This window comes from Hippocampus zosterae, chromosome 5, assembly GCF_025434085.1.
Source record: "Hippocampus zosterae strain Florida chromosome 5, ASM2543408v3, whole genome shotgun sequence".
NCBI classification, from domain to species: Eukaryota; Metazoa; Chordata; class Actinopteri; order Syngnathiformes; family Syngnathidae; genus Hippocampus; species Hippocampus zosterae.
In genome coordinates, this window is record NC_067455.1 from 9419887 (window position 1) to 9435148 (window position 15262).

General features: G+C 43.2%; 2 protein-coding genes across 3 annotated transcripts; both read left to right on the forward strand.

Annotated features, from left to right (window-relative positions):
* Window positions 1-2144: 2144 nt before the first annotated feature.
* On the forward strand, window positions 2145-3628 carry lenep (lens epithelial protein). Its single transcript, XM_052066246.1, has 2 exons — window positions 2145-2575; window positions 3517-3628. Exon 1 carries the CDS (start codon window positions 2222-2224, stop codon window positions 2507-2509), a length of 288 nt encoding a protein of 95 aa, XP_051922206.1. The 5' UTR covers window positions 2145-2221; the 3' UTR covers window positions 2510-2575; window positions 3517-3628.
* A 313-nt stretch (window positions 3629-3941) lies between these two features.
* Window positions 3942-15028, forward strand: pbxip1b (pre-B-cell leukemia homeobox interacting protein 1b). Of its 2 annotated transcripts, none has more exons than XM_052066182.1 (11): window positions 3942-4081; window positions 7792-7862; window positions 8103-8160; window positions 8314-8384; window positions 8966-9287; window positions 9766-9996; window positions 10073-10096; window positions 10332-10384; window positions 10517-10630; window positions 12176-12392; window positions 12461-15028. In XM_052066182.1, the coding sequence occupies exons 2-11, from the start codon at window positions 7812-7814 to the stop codon at window positions 13657-13659; spliced, it is 2340 nt and encodes a 779-aa protein (XP_051922142.1). In that variant the 5' UTR covers window positions 3942-4081; window positions 7792-7811; the 3' UTR covers window positions 13660-15028. The 2 variants fall into 2 exon arrangements, with proteins under 2 accessions (XP_051922142.1, XP_051922143.1); XM_052066183.1 differs by having other exon boundaries at window positions 12176-12380.
* The last annotated feature ends 234 nt before the right edge of the window (window positions 15029-15262 follow it).

Below are 15262 nucleotides of genomic sequence, written 5' to 3' on the forward strand. Positions count from 1 at the left end.
CATATATGCATGTTTTGTTTTCCTCGCCGAGTACGCACATTCCAAGACCATGTATGTTGGCGTCATTTAAATTGACCATAGGTATGAATGTGAGGTGAACACTTGTTTATGTATATGGACCCTATACAACTGGTGTGTGTGACCAGGCCAGGATGTACCCTGACTCGCACCCAAAGTCAGCTAGAATAGTCTCCAGCTCACAACCCATATGAGAAAACCGCCCTCTAGAAATTGGATAGATGGATGCAATTCATTGTACCGTGCAGCCATTTCTTGTTCGTATCACACTTGGTAAGACTTTGAGGAGCATTTAATTGTTCTGCCTGTCACTACTTCATTGGCAAAGGCGAACAACAAAGAGACATCGTTTGTTGTCAGTAATTAAGCAGAATTTGACCCAATGATGAGAATCACTAATTTAGATGCTGACCCATTTTATGCAAAAAAGCCACCCGACGTTTAGGATATTGGAGGTTCCACTGTATGTCTGCGTTGACAATCTATTGGCTCCCGTGTAAATCTGCAGACAAGAATGTAAAGGTAACGCGATGGATTTTTGCCAATGCTGCACGTGTCATTCGGACTAGATGTATACTAGAGTGTGATTTGTTTCTTTTTAACAGAAGGAACCAGAAAGCCAAATGTCACTCCACGGTCCGCTGTTGTCATCGCCGCCGTCAGCGGTTCATGTTCTAGTTGTTTTGCAATCTCTTTGTGCCTTGTTTCTTCAATGCAGTCACAAGAGACATGAAAAAAAAGCGCATGTCGGTAAACATGCTGTTCCAGTGATGGCAATTGCTTCTGATGCATGCAATGAGCTAGCTTGTACAGTCACAGATACTTGATGTCACCTGTTATTTTTGGGGGGAGGGTGGCGGGGGGGGGTGGGGTGGGGGATTTCCTGAGCATCAGGAAATAACCTTGACTATTTTACGAACCTGATGAGTAGCTCACAGGGAGCTTTAGATGGAGAGGTGGAACGTGTTGATATTTGAGAAGGGATTTTTTTTTGTTTGTTTTTTGTCACACGGTAGCTCAAACTGTACCTGTGGTAGCTCAAACTGTACCTGCCTGGACGCACACACGCACTGCTTTAGGTCCAGGCTGCGATAGTAGACCCGCACCATTCGTCAAGTGGTTTTGTGTCCATCACAGCTGCCTTTGTTGCATGATTACAAAATAATTTTTTACATTTAGTAAGGTGGGGATGTTTTTTTGTATGTGTGTCGGTGGTGGTGACAATGTGACTTGATGATTTGTGTCTTTGGGAAAAAAAAGCCAAATGTTCCTCCCAAAAAACAATTGTACACAGGTGATTAGATTTTTTTAAATGTGTTTTTGTTTTAATACTTGTCCATAGGGAAAATATATGTTTACATCTGTAACTGAAAGTCTAGATTGCATATATAAATAAATGCATATATTATTCATTGATTTTGGTAGCACTTTTGAATTCCTGCTTGTAAAGTCACGAAAGCTAAACAGGGCTGTTTATAAAATGGAAGTCAAGTCAAAACACTCTGATGTAATTTTTCGTCTACACAAAAAAGGTCGCCCCTCCTGAGATGGATGAGAATGGGCGGATTTTTTTAATTAATGGTAATTTTCCACGAGCGCAACATGAATCAGAATGCCGTGACATCGCCAACTACTGGCCTGGCATATATATTACAGCATTTTTAGTACTGTATAAAGGAAGACTCATGAAGAAACTTTTTGATACAGTTTTCTTCAATTGATCTTGTTTTATTTTGATAACAAGCTGGTGTCTGAGGAATCCAAAATGGTGAATGCCCAAAGCTACCGACTAAGAATGAAAAATAAAGGTCATAAGCTTGGGTACAATTTTAAATTGGGCAATTGAACTAAACATTTTAGATTTTGCTATTGTGAAAACTGGCTATCCTGCATGTCACAACAAAGAAAAATGAATTTACAGCATTATTCTCCCTTGCATCCCCCCCCCCCCGCCCCCCAAACCCAAGCTGCTAGAATGCATCATCAATTGGCCTGTCACACTGTCCTCAACAAAGCCTTGCATGGAACTGTCATGCACTGGAACTCTCCTCTTTGTGAAGAGCTTTTAACAGTACGGTGCTGATTCAGGGGTGTTGTCAGTGGACAAGGAGAGATGGCGTGGAAGGACATACAGTAAACAAGCAGAAGAGTCGAGAAGAAGGACTGCGTACGAGGACCGGGAAGGAAGTGCACCAGCACTTGCATGAGTCCAATCCTGCCCCACCTGTCAGAGATCGCTTCCCATTTCATTCACTCCTTGACCCCGTTCCTGCCCGGAGCCATGCATCCTCAGCGTCCTCTTCCCCAGGCCATGCCTGCATCTTCGTCTTCTTCATCCTCTCTAGGGCAGCAGCTGAGAGAAATGGCAATGGGTCTCGGCCGCGGAAAGAACTTGCTCGGAGGGAACGCAGCCTACGGATTTGTGCAGTCGCTGAAGGAGTGCCTCTACTTCCTGCTTTGCTGCTGGTGCATCAAGGAGATACTGGACTAGAACAAAGTTGATGGAGTCGGCACGATGCAGTTGGAGTGATTTTTGTCTTTTGCTATTTAAACAGAGGCAAGAGATGCTTCAAAAACAAAGGCAAGTATGACAAACTCCCAAGGAAGCTCAAATTTTCATTTTATTGTTTTAAGATTAAGAAAACCTTTATTAGTCTCGCAATGGAGAAATTACAGATTCACAGCAGCAAAGTTATGAAAGGAAGAAGTAGAACAACATCATTAGAACAAAAAAGGAAAAGTGAAATGCAAGTACCGTACAATTAATTGCAAGAACTGTGATCCAATGTTCATATTCGTAAAATAGCATTAAATCGTAAACAGTGTTAACTAAGTCTTCAGTACAGTGAACTGCATCAATAAAATGACAATTAAATTAATATGTCCATTTTACTCGATGTTCACATTATTTGCGTTTTAACTGAAAAAAATGAATATTAAACAAAAACAGATTCACATTTTACATTTTAGTTTTTCTAAAAAATGTAATTTAAGATTTACACAGATGTAAATAAGAATATAATGTTGATGATCATTCTTTAATACCACAAATAGTTTTTTTAACCAAATAACATTTTATCTCTTTATTTTTGAATACAGTCAAGTAAAAATGTTATAAAAGCATTCATTGAAAATCTTTTACATTTTTTGCTAGTATTAAATTCTTATCTTAAATGTAACTAACTTACGTAAATAAAAGTGAGAAAACACGTATTAAATGTTATAAAATACATCAAATACACATTATTCTAAAACAAGTTTTCAAATTTAAATTTTCAATAATATTTTAATTTCATTATTGTAGTATAGTTAGAATGAAATTCTGAATTCATTTTTGTTTTATTTGATAACCCCACTCATTACAATCCTCTCCTCCTGTTTGCCTTTGTCTAATTCGTGACAAAAATGATACATAACTTACATTCCTTTGAATTTAACTCCCCCTATCTTAAATGAACCCATTAATATTAATAATCTATTCCTGTTTCCCTTTTGTAGGATGCTGTTGGTTTTTCCCTGGACACATTTACAAGCTTGCTGATGTGGAGCTCATGATTGTGACTGTGTGGGGACTCCTTGATCAGAATAAACGACTTCATCAGTGGAATCATTTACCTTCTATGTTTGCATTATTGTTTTTCAACTACTACAAACTACTGTATGCTTTAGTTGACAGGGTATTCCAGGTTTCTTCGGGAGCCTTTTTGAGTGACTTACGTAAATGTGCTAAGTAGTATAGAATTCATATTTATATTTGCCGGTGAGCAAGCTGCATTGTAGACAGCGTCACCTGCCAAGTGTCAATCAACCTGAAAACTTCCCCAAACACACTCGGAGCGAGGACTCACTGCGATTGGCCGTTCCGGAGGAGAAGAGGCGGGACTTCATAAAATCTCGTCTGTGATTGGACAAGAGGGCCTGCTGCCTGTCCGGGTTCTGAAGGCATGTTCTTCTGAACTAACAGTTCTCGAGTTGGATGGAAAGGAAGACTGAAGGCGACCTCGGAACTAGCACCGTGTAAAGCCGCTTGGATAAAGTCAAGTGAAAGAAGGTAAGAAGAACTGTGGTGGTTGATTTAATAAACTAAAACGTTAGTTCTATGGTTGTTTGTTCCGTCGTATTTGTTTGCTAGACTCTTCCTTGACATACGATCATGATTTGCTTCGCTCCTCACTTGTATATAAGTTGAATCAATTCATTCCGAGCGTGTATTGGAGTTTTGTGTTCAATTTATTTGTCTCTATTTCGACGTTTATGGCGTTTTTCCCCCCCAAAAGTAACCGCTAGTGTCTAATTTGTTTGTGCGTGATGCTCACCTCCCACTAGAAGCCTCTACTCTCACCACGCGAGAATAGGACAGATCTCGTGAGATTTTACGAGAGGGAAAAATGTGGTAATAACCAAAATAACTAATAATTTTTAAAAGACGGAGGAGGCTCATAGCGTATTAATCCTGGCTCCTCGTGCAATTCTTTGCTGCAATAAATAAGTCGGCCTGGTCTTTTTTTTGTATCCATAGACATTTTTATGACATTTCCTATGTTTGCCTGTACAGCCAAAAAAAAAAGTTTTAAAACTAACATTTGACAGACATATGCATTGAACTGGTATTAATTCATATGGAACAAATTGTTTTGCAAAGCCGTCAGGCCCACAATGTTGTCAAAATGATGGCTCAGCCTGCGTCGAAGTCCTGACCTTTTTTGGTAGTTCTTTCTTGCTCGCTGCCTTCACTTGTCAAGGAACCACAATACTTTAACTGTGCTTGTTAAAGCATGGTAAAATCCAAGTTCAAGACTTCCTATGCGTCATGAACCATAAGCAACTGAAAGCTAGCAGCTGGTAAATCTTTGGACTAATCCAGCTGTCTTCTGCTTTCCTTCATGTTCTCCCTCTCTCCTGACTGCAGTCAATCTCCTAAAAGCTATATTTAGCGATTATCTATGTAAGCTGTCCCACTATACGCTCCACAATACTCCTCGGACCTCGGGCTAGTTTCTCGTGGGAGAGGAGACCTAAATTGAAAAGTGCAGGAAAGAAAATGTGTCGGGAGAATTTGGGTTGTGATGTGTTCATGAAAGAAAGAGCCATATAATATGGAAAAATGAAGTCTAAGGTACCGTACAAAGTGGATGTAATTCAAAATATTGCAAAAATGCACTTGAATTTTCCCAAACGTGGGGAAAATGTTTAATGTTGAAAGGAGTCGCAACCTTTCATCAGCACTACTGGGGGCCACATAGGACCACACACTTCCTATCCAGATGGATGACTAAAATGCCATTTTAGATAAGTGATAAAATGTGGATATGTCTTTTTAATTGCATATAAAATATACACTCCTCAACTCCAAAGGTTTGAAAGAAACCACAAATATAACCACATCCTGTGATTTTATTTTTCCCCTGTGCAAAGGGCTTTCTCACATATACATCTTCATTCAAAGATAACACAAAACTCCTGTGCAGCAAACCGTTAAGTGCAAGAGCTCAAAGTTTAAAAATGTCGTTATTTGAAAAACGTTGCAACGGCTCTGATAGCATTCTGCAATTGCAGACTGCTCACCGCTAACAACTTCCGGTAATGGAGGTCACGCGTCACCGTAGGTTAAAAGTGACCTGCTACTTTATTTTGTAAAAGAATTACTTTTTTGTGAAACTGATATGACGCATAGTGTGTAATGTACACTAACAAAAAGCGATATAATATTAATAACACGCACACAGACACACAAACACCCCCCCCCCCCCCCCCCCCGATTGACTTGGGACCATTTAATCGCAGTCAACTGGTTGGCCACCGTTGAGCGTTCCATTAATCTGCTATGCATGTTTTGGGAATGTGGGATGAAACCGGAGTACCCGGGGAAAACCCATGCAGGCACGGGGAAAACATGCCATCTCCACACAGGAAGGCCGGAACCAAAATCAAATTCTGCAATGTGAGGTGGATGTGCCACCCAAATGCTCACCGTGCAAAAAATGAATTCAGGGCCACTCCGAGTTCCAGTTAAGACACTGAAATGTTGCCTATTCATTTTTAAGAAGCTATTTTACAGATTGATAATTGAATTGATATCTATGGGGGGAAAAAATAAAGCTAAATTAAAGGCAATTTTACCACAGCGCCGTGGAACAAATGGTGTCGGACCTCTTTAGTGTTTCCACTATATTTAGTTGCGACTTTTGGTTGCCACAATGAAGCGCCTAGTGATGTTGAAATGCCGATTCAGCCCATTCTGTTGTCTTCGCCGCGCGGGCCGGCCTTAGTTACCCGAGCCTCGGGCCAAACATTTCCCCTTGCTTGTCAAAAGCCAGGGTGACTGAACTCCCACAACACACACAAACCACTCATGGCAAAACTAAATGGCCCCTGGGAAAAAACCACTTCCTGTGCACACACATGTACTGCAAACTGGTGACGGCACACGACGGTTGCTCTTTATTGTTGACAGTGGCTGGGTGAGGTTTCGGGGAAAGTATTCAAATCTTGCTTGTGTATTAATAGAGGATGTAAATGCGTTCAACCTTTTCGCGCTGTCAAGTTAAGGGTGGGCAAGAGGGAGGACGTCGGAAGAATGAGATGTTCAATGCTCTCTGAGCGCTGTATTCAACTCTGTCAATTAACTCTTTTTTTTTTCCCCCTCAATCAGTCATATGTCCAATTCGGTCCAGAAGTATTTGGGCAATAAGTTTTCTATTTATTTCTCCGTGTAGCTCACACTTTGCCTCTACTCTCTCTCCCCGCCGTGCGCAGGTGGGGCATCTCTCTTCGTTTTTCCTCTCTATTCCTCCAAAAACATCACCTCCTTAGTGGCATACCAATGGCTTATTTACAGGCATTAAAGCGTCATTTTCAATACTTGATCATGCCCTTTTTTTAGTCACTGAGTGTCTGAAGTGCATGGAGTTGACCATCTCGTAATCGTCCTCTCAGAAGGGGCCTACTCTTTTGTGTTCTGTAAGTGAAAATGCTCAAATAGATTGACGTCAGGCATGGAAGCCTGACGTCAATCTATTTGAAAAATTTTCAAGAGTCCGTGCCTTCAGAAAAATGTTGTTTTTACAATATTATCATGGTCACTTTAGATCGGTCTTATCGGGTTAGTAGTATTAGCTTAGCTGTGAACAGCATATTGTCGTATACACCTCACGAGTCATCATGTTACGTTGACAATAGTCACAGTGAGCATGTTGCAGTATCAGCCAAACTGTATGTTTCCATGTCCAAACAATGCCTCCAGCATGTTGGATGCATGATGTGGTATGCTTTGGATCATGATTGTAGTCTATACTTTCCATTAATGTGATAACATGCTGACTTTGTTTCTTCTCTCAAGAATTTCACGTTGTTGGATTTTCTATTTTTTTGGTCACGTATTTTTACTATTCTTTCAGGTCACCGTGGCTTTTTATTTTCAATTATTTGCGCAGAGATGTGGCTCTTGATTGTAAATGTTAACAATGACAGGAATATTCTGGACTTCGGCTGTTCATTTCACATCTATTGTCGTGAGATATATAAAGGCAAAATTAGAACACTGTCGTCGTCCTACGACCTCTCGACCTAACTGTTGGGTTCTTCGTGTCGTTTGGTTTCCTGTTGGACACTTTGTCCCAGCGCTGCACAAACAAACTAAATGTGTTTTCGCGCAGAGCTCACAAACACTCTCGTCTCGTCTGGCCTCATCCATCCCGTGCCAGATTGTTTCAGTTGATATCGTTCAGTGGTGGCCCGTTGGTCACGATGTCTCCGTTTGTCGCAGGACACAAGCGCAAAGCGTCAAAGGGGCCATGTCTGGCGGCAACAGCGCTAACAGCAGCTGGACCATCGTTAGTCCTGAGGTACTGTCAAGTCACCTCAACGCCGCAATTAAAGGGCAGGTTTGAGAGAACACAGAAAAAAAAAACACTCGACCCAGTTACGCTTTATTTTAGGTCACTTGACTATGCTGTAGTTTTTATACTCCTTTCTCTGCTCTCACTTATCTGTGATAGCCACTTCCTGTCAAATTACATATTATCAGGTTAGACATATACAGATCAGTGTGTGTGTTTTTTTTTTTAATGTGCATATCCTACCAGGAGACCGTTGCTGAAACTGTGAGGCCACTGGAGGAACAGACGAAGCATCATGTACAAGGTTTCTCTTCATCATTATTTGCATACTGACACAATGATCTAATGGCACCTGTCGCTTCCTTATAAGGAATAGGTAGAAAAATGTTTAAATTATAGATGTTGGTTACTTCCCGTTCAAATCTTTTTTTGTGTTTTTGTCTTAATGATGAGCCAGTTTTTGAACCAAGCAACCAGCCACCAGAGGGTGCCGACTCTACATCGAGTCTCTCGGTGGACAACCACCAGGTCAGTGAACAAATGCACTGACAGGTCATGAAAGGTTCATTGCGCATAAGATTTTAAAAATCAGTTTTTCGCTGCGAATTAGATGTATCTAAAGTCGCAAAAAATAAAGACATGGTGTAGACACACTGTGTTTTTGCGGTCACTTTAGCGCAACCTATGCCACGGAATCAAAGAGTAGTGCCATGTGCGAGTTTCATTATTTTCTTTTGTCAAGTCAAGCTTTTTTTGCAACACATTTCAAAATCGTGAGCCAACCTCAATAAGGGTTTTTTTTTCCTCACCATGAACAATACACACCACATGGGCAGAGGAAGGATGCAGACACGCATTCAAAGTGGTTAGCGTCACTATAAGAGTCGTCACTTGTTACCAAAGTCAACACAGGTGGTTATGATAGGTGGGGTTTTTTTTTCAGTTTTACTATTTCTTCTTACCCTTGCCTGATAAGAATGTTAAAAAAGTAACTAACGTGCCACGTATTGAACTTTTGTCATGTCATTTCAAATCGTCTCATGTACTTGAATTTAGCAACAGTGCTTGTACGCGTTTAGCCTTGCGATGACGCGATTCTTTTGAATCAGGATGCAGAAGAGAGAAAAGCAGACCCAAGTGACGACTCCATCACAGAACGTCCCCCTTCCCTGCCTTCCTCTGTAATCGATGCCCCCATTCCTCCTGGCGAGGTGCAGTCAGAGGTTGCACCCGACAACCCGAACCAAGACGCCTTCTCCGACTCCCTGAGCCACGTCACCCCGTCCCCTGACGAGCCCTCGGGCTCGCCGATGAGCGCAGAGACTCTGGGAGGTGCGGAGCTGACGCAGCAAGAAGAGAGGCATGACGGAACGTGGGAGGAAGGCCTCAAACAGGAAGGGCTGGAGTCAGACCTTCTTTCTAAACACCCAGGTATGACCAAAGAGACCAAAGGGAGTTTATTTGCTGAACTTGGGATAGGAGTGGGTGTACAGAGAAATGGCAAAAACTGAGGCAGATGGGTCAGAACGCGGTGGCCCGGTGCTCGACTGGTTAGCACTTCCGCCTCACAGGTTCAATTCCAGCTCCGGCCTCCCTGTGTGGAGTTTGTATGTTCTCCCCGGGCCTGGGTGGGTTTTCTCCGGGTACTCCAGTTTTCCTCCCACATTCCAAAAACATGCATGGCAGACTGATTGAACACTCCAACTTGTCCCTATGTCTGACTGCGAGCACGGATGGTTGTTTATCTCTGTGTGCCCTGCAATTGGCTGGCAACCGGTTCAGGGTGTCCCCCGCCTACTGCCTGAAGATGGCTGCGATAGGCTTATTGATTTATTTTTGTTGTTGTTCCCATGGCTTTTAGTCTCCATCTCGGCGTTTGAAATGCAAACGGTATCTCATTCCCCTCCAGACTCCTCGGAGCAACCAGAATCGGATGAAGAGCGGGCCAAGGACACCGAGTCCGAGAGGAAGCGCCTACTGGCCTCTCTGGAGCGAATTGGGAGGATAGATGAGGAAGAGGAAGGAGAGGAAGAAGAATTCCAGCTGCCACGGAAGAGGGAAGATGACAACATGTTCTCTCTGAACAAATGTATCCTGGGCGCCGTCATCCTAGTTGCACTCGGTACCATCTTGTTCTCCGGTAGGTGACCCCACATGCGCTTCAGGCCGTGTTGGAAGACCATGAGCTGCTCGATAACATGTGCTATAACCTGCAGGTGTTTTCATGGACCTGGATGAGGGTAGGCTTTATTTTTATTCATTATTGTCTCCGCACGCTAAGAGGCACGCAGAGCAACCAAGAGCCGTGTCATAAATCCTCTTGAAAGAGGACGCTGCTCATTACATCCACCAAATGGAGTTAAACAACGGAAGCCAAACCGTTGCCTCACTAATTTATGTCCACGTTGTTTATCTTCACGTATGAGCAATAACAGATGCACGTCTTTTTTATTCATCCTGTGCAATGACTTTCAGAGAGTGTCTACAGTACAAGGGAACTGAGCGATTCAGAAGAACCAGGAAGACAGGTCAGTCTGAAGCTCATTTCTTCTCTTCTGTTGCTCTCATTTGATTTGTATTCATTGCACATGCCCTCTTCCCCACTTTCCCTATTCTCTGAGCAGATTGTGTGTGTGTGTGTGTTTTTGGATTTGTCATAGGAGTGGCTTCATCCAGAGGCTCTTTCACCCCCAGTAGATGCTGAAAACTCTGAACTTCTCACCAAATTAGCCAAAGGAGACCAGCAAATTTCTTTGTTGCAAGCTCAACTTGAGGTGTGTGTGTGTTTTCTTAAAAACAATGGACAGTTTTTTGAGAAATACTATACAGAACGCTTCGTTGACATTGTGGGTTTTGTCAAAATGTGGCAAGCTGTAAAGCTACTGTACTGTACATTTTTTGTCCAGTTGAGCGTCTTGATTTTTGGTGTCAGTCTAGACCAGATCCAATCTGATACCTTGGCACACAGGTGTCAAACTCAAGGCCCGGGGCACAGATCTGGCCCGCCATATCATTTTATGTGGCCCGCGAAAGCAAATCAAACATTTCAACTTCCATGATGCTTGCTAAAATCTGGACCAATAAATTTTCAAATTCTCATATCTAATAAATCAAAGCTACTGTAAGCATTTCCTTGTTACCAAACTCCTCATTACAGTAACTTAAACTTGAGTTGAATAAACCGGATTATTGACTTTTTAAAATTTGGTTTCAGTCATAACGGTCCACCAAGGGTAATGCAGGCAATGTTAACTAAAATGTGTCCCACGACAAAAATGAGTTTGTCACCCCTGCCTTAGCAAGACCATAAGTAGATTTCTTCCGTAGTTCACAAAAAAATGAAATTGTTATTTAAGATAAGATATCCTTTATTCGTCCCACAATGGGGAAATTTAGAGGCCTGTGTCAAAAGTATGACTGATTATTGGTTGCTTTTTTTCTGTAAACGACAGTATACACTTGATTCATAGCGTTGTCAAATGCAACCGTTGGGGCACAATTTGCTTGTTATTAGGTAACAATTATTATTCAAGGTAAGCAATTTAAACTCGTCATATTTACTAATCTGTCGCTTTTTGAACCGAGATAATGCCATTTAGTGAACTTTTAGGCCGTACTTTCCCCTCCTGTGATCTGTGTGGCTTTGCAGACTCAGTTCAGTTTGGAGTCTTGTTTTTTTTTTTTTTTTTTTTGGCTTGCTCTGACAGTCAGCCATATAAGCAAAATGTTGCCACATCACACTCTGTCCCTCTTTTTTTTCTGAACGCTTTGCGGACAAGAGTGAAAGCTTGCGGGCATTTTGAGCATAAACTTAATGGACAAAGGCGCCACCCACTGTAAAGCAATGTGGCTGCAGAACATCTGCGTGAAGGCAGCTCTCTTAAAAAAAAAAAATTAAAAAACGGAGTCTAGCAGCTTGATTGGCGCCTGGATTGCTCTCCTCAATCCTTTCTGCTTGCATCAGCTACCGTGTCCTTGGGTCATATCCTCACAGCCTGTGTGAGTGTTGCACAAAAGCTTTGCTTTTGTTAACTTCTGCGAACAAACACTTCCTGCCCCAAAACAGACTTTTACGACGACAGACTTTTTTTGTTTGTTTGTTTTTTTACAACCTTTCCCAACAATGGACTGTCCATGAAGCATTAAGAGTGGCCCTAACTTGCGAAAGCCATCCATTTCACACATCCATGCAAAATTTAAGTGAACACACTAAATCAGTCTTGCACGTCCACATTTCTTCAAGTCGAGTTTTTCCACTCACCGTTGACCACCGTTCCATAACCACATTTGTGACATGCTGATTTTTCCATCGCAACCAGGCACAGAAAGAACAACTGAAAGCAGCCGAGGGGCAAGCGGCCGAGGGCGAAATGACGCGGATGCGCTGGCAGGAGGAAAATAACAGATTGAAGTCCGAAGTGGCATCTCTTCCTGTCCTTACGAAAGAGAACGAGATGCTGAGGAAGGAGCTAGAAACGCTGCCGACGCTTCAGCATGAACTCGAAACTTTGAGATCCACCGTCAGTAAGTTGACAGGTGCGCAGGACGGATAGTTGGAAGGTTTGGAGCAATTATTCTTTTCTGATATACTTCTTCATCTGCAGTGCCCCCAAGTGGTCAGCCAGCAGACAGAAAACAGAACGGCAAGCGTGAGAAAGAAGGGAAGGAGAAACATGACCTGGGGGAAAACAAAGAGAGGGAGAAAAACGAATGGAAGGCACGCAAAGAGAGCGGCGGAACAGAGCGGAAGCAGGCAGATGGTGAGAAACGCAAGCAGGGAAAGTACGACGATGTGAAGGAGGGGGAAGGAAAGCGCAAGGAAGAGAAAGACTTGAAGCGGGAGAGCAGAGGGGACGAGGGGAAGACGTGGAAGGAGCGAGATGTGAAGAAGGAGCAGGCCGAGAAGATGGAGAGGAAAGAGTGGAAGAAGGCCAAGCACGAGAAGCAATGGAGAGGAGAGGGGGAGAAGGAGTGGCAAAAAGACGAAGGCGAGATGCACAAAATGAAGGACAAGTGGAAGCAGAAAGGGAAAAATAGCATCGAGGGACACGGCAAAGACAAGAGCTGGAAGAGCAACAATGGTGAAAAAGGAAAAGGAGGGGAGAGGAAACACGCGGAGGACGCCAAAAAACACGCCGGTAAGACTGATGACGGGAAGCAGTGGAGTCATCATGGAAAAGGTGATAAGGAGCGCAGGAAGAACGGAGACGGACAGAAGAGGAAAGAGGACAGCAGTGAGTTGAAAGGGGACAAGTCCAACTGGCACAAGCACAAAATCGCCGGCCACCATCATGAGGAGAACTTGTGGGCCGAGAGGAAGACGTCGCCTCCCGGGCACCGACAATCCGCCGTCAATTCCACCGACTACTGGACCCAACAGAGGAAGCGCCTCCACAGGAAGCCCAAACAGCCACAGCACTGCCACTCGCAGGAGGCCTGCGCCCAGGCCGAGGGCCTTCATCCCGTTTCCCACCCCCACTTCGAGTCCATCCTCCACGCTTACCTGGCCAAGGCCGAGCAGGCTGGCGTGGACTCCGCCAAGAGGGACCAGCTGCGAAAACTCACCTCCGAGTTCTTCCAGGATGGCATGTTCGTGCACGACCGAGTCAACTTCCGCAAGTTCGTCAAGGACGTGTCGGATATTCTGGAAGACATGGTGGAAGGGGACGGCGAGGAAGACAGCGACCTGGAGGATGAGATGGAGGCGTTCGGGAGAGAAGCGCTGGAGAGGTTTTTAGTGGTGGGAGCCGGCGAGCAACCCAAAGGGGGGTGGAGGAAGGAGAACACACGAGCCGGTGGCTGAGGTTGAAAGGGATGGCATCCATCGCTAAAAAAACACTGGATGGCGGAAGACATTTTTGTGCAATTTCACATTTCATTTTTAGGTTCCATTTCGTGTGTGCGTGTGTGTGTGTGTGTGTGTGTGCAGCGCACATTATCCCACTATTTATAGTACATTTCATCCACCGCAGTGCAGTTCTTATTTTGGGTCACAGTAACAAAATTCAGACTATTCATTTTTATTTCTCGTTAGGGATCTCATCATATTTGCTGACATGGCAATGATTTAACAGCTAATATACATTTGTAGTTAGTGGAAGGTGCCTGGTGCGATACAGATTTCTTGTTTACCAACTTCCTCAACCCTTTACTGGGCCAAGGCACATCAGAAATATCTCATCGCACACCACCAAATTAAACACAAAAAAATGCAACAAACTGTGATTATTGAAATGGTGGTAATTTGTTTCATTAAATGTCATCACAAATGTACTGTGTGAAATCTGTGCCTTTTTGGTTGAACACAAAGGTATTTTGTCGTTTGATTGGCAATATGGTACAGGTAATTGCACCTTCTGCCGTTTAGTTGAGAGCATGAAGTTGTTCTGCCTGTCACTCTGTCAGAGAGATGAAAGGAAAAATACTTTGAAATAAATAATCATCGGGCAAATTCAGTGGGATTGGATAATTTACAACGGCGCGCCTCTACGGCATAGTGCTTGCGACTCAATACACTTAAAAGCACAATTACACTCCAGATTTCTTTTATGCTTTTGTCCACTTGGCTATATAAGAAAAATTATAAGCGCCGTTTTATTTGATACGTTATTGAAAGCAATTTGATGGGCTCCTCCTGCCTGCGAGTGGTCCCACATATTTTACACGTCAACTTATTCCTCCAGTGTCATTTTTTTCTCCCTTCTGCTGCAGCCCTCGCACTGCTCGGTCTTATTGACGCGATACAGCTTGAATCATTTGAGTCGTTTCCCATGGTGATATGTCTGGAGCTATTGAAGTGAATGTTCCCCCCCACCCCACCCCACCCGCCCCCCCCCACCCCCCTCAATAAGAAGCCTGTTTCCTTTCTGTTTAAGTATTTGTACATAATTGAATCGAACGCTTACAAGTAACTTATTTTTCAAGTATTGCGAAATATGGCAAGGCACAGAAAATATTGTTCTAAGCTTATTTGTCGCTCTTCAGGTACACGACTCATCCTGGGCACTGAAGTCCTTAATTTGTGTTTTATTTTGAAAGTAACGCTGATGACTGCTGGTTTACTATTGCTTGCAGCTAACAATATTGCGACACAATTGAAAATGGCAGCATTCAGAGCTTTTGTTGTTGTTTGAACTTGTCACCTTTGGCAGATTAATAAAATGTGGCCATCTGACTGTCTCAAAGCCTCTTCTGTGCTCCCATAAGACTTAGCTAACGATCACAGTTGCATCACATCCGCCTCGCGGTTCTGATGTTCAAATCTTGGCTTGGACCTTCTCGTTTGGACTTAACACGTTACCCACCGTCTTTGCTTAGGTTTTCTGCAGGTACTCCGACTTCCTTCCACATTCCAAAATAATTCACTATCGGGCCAGTGAAGACTACGTTTTTTTATAGGTGTGACC

Excerpts from the sequence above, each read along its gene's own strand:
- lenep (XM_052066246.1), top strand. The coding sequence starts at position 2,222 with ATGAGTCCAATCCTGCCCCACCTGTCAGAGATCGCTTCCCATTTCATT.
- pbxip1b (XM_052066182.1), top strand. The coding sequence starts at position 7,812 with ATGTCTGGCGGCAACAGCGCTAACAGCAGCTGGACCATCGTTAGTCCT. Across the intron at positions 8,161-8,313 it reads GACGAAGCATCATGTACAAG|TTTTTGAACCAAGCAACCAG; the intron begins GTTTCTCTTCAT and ends ATGATGAGCCAG. Across the intron at positions 9,997-10,072 it reads CGGTACCATCTTGTTCTCCG|GTGTTTTCATGGACCTGGAT; the intron begins GTAGGTGACCCC and ends TATAACCTGCAG.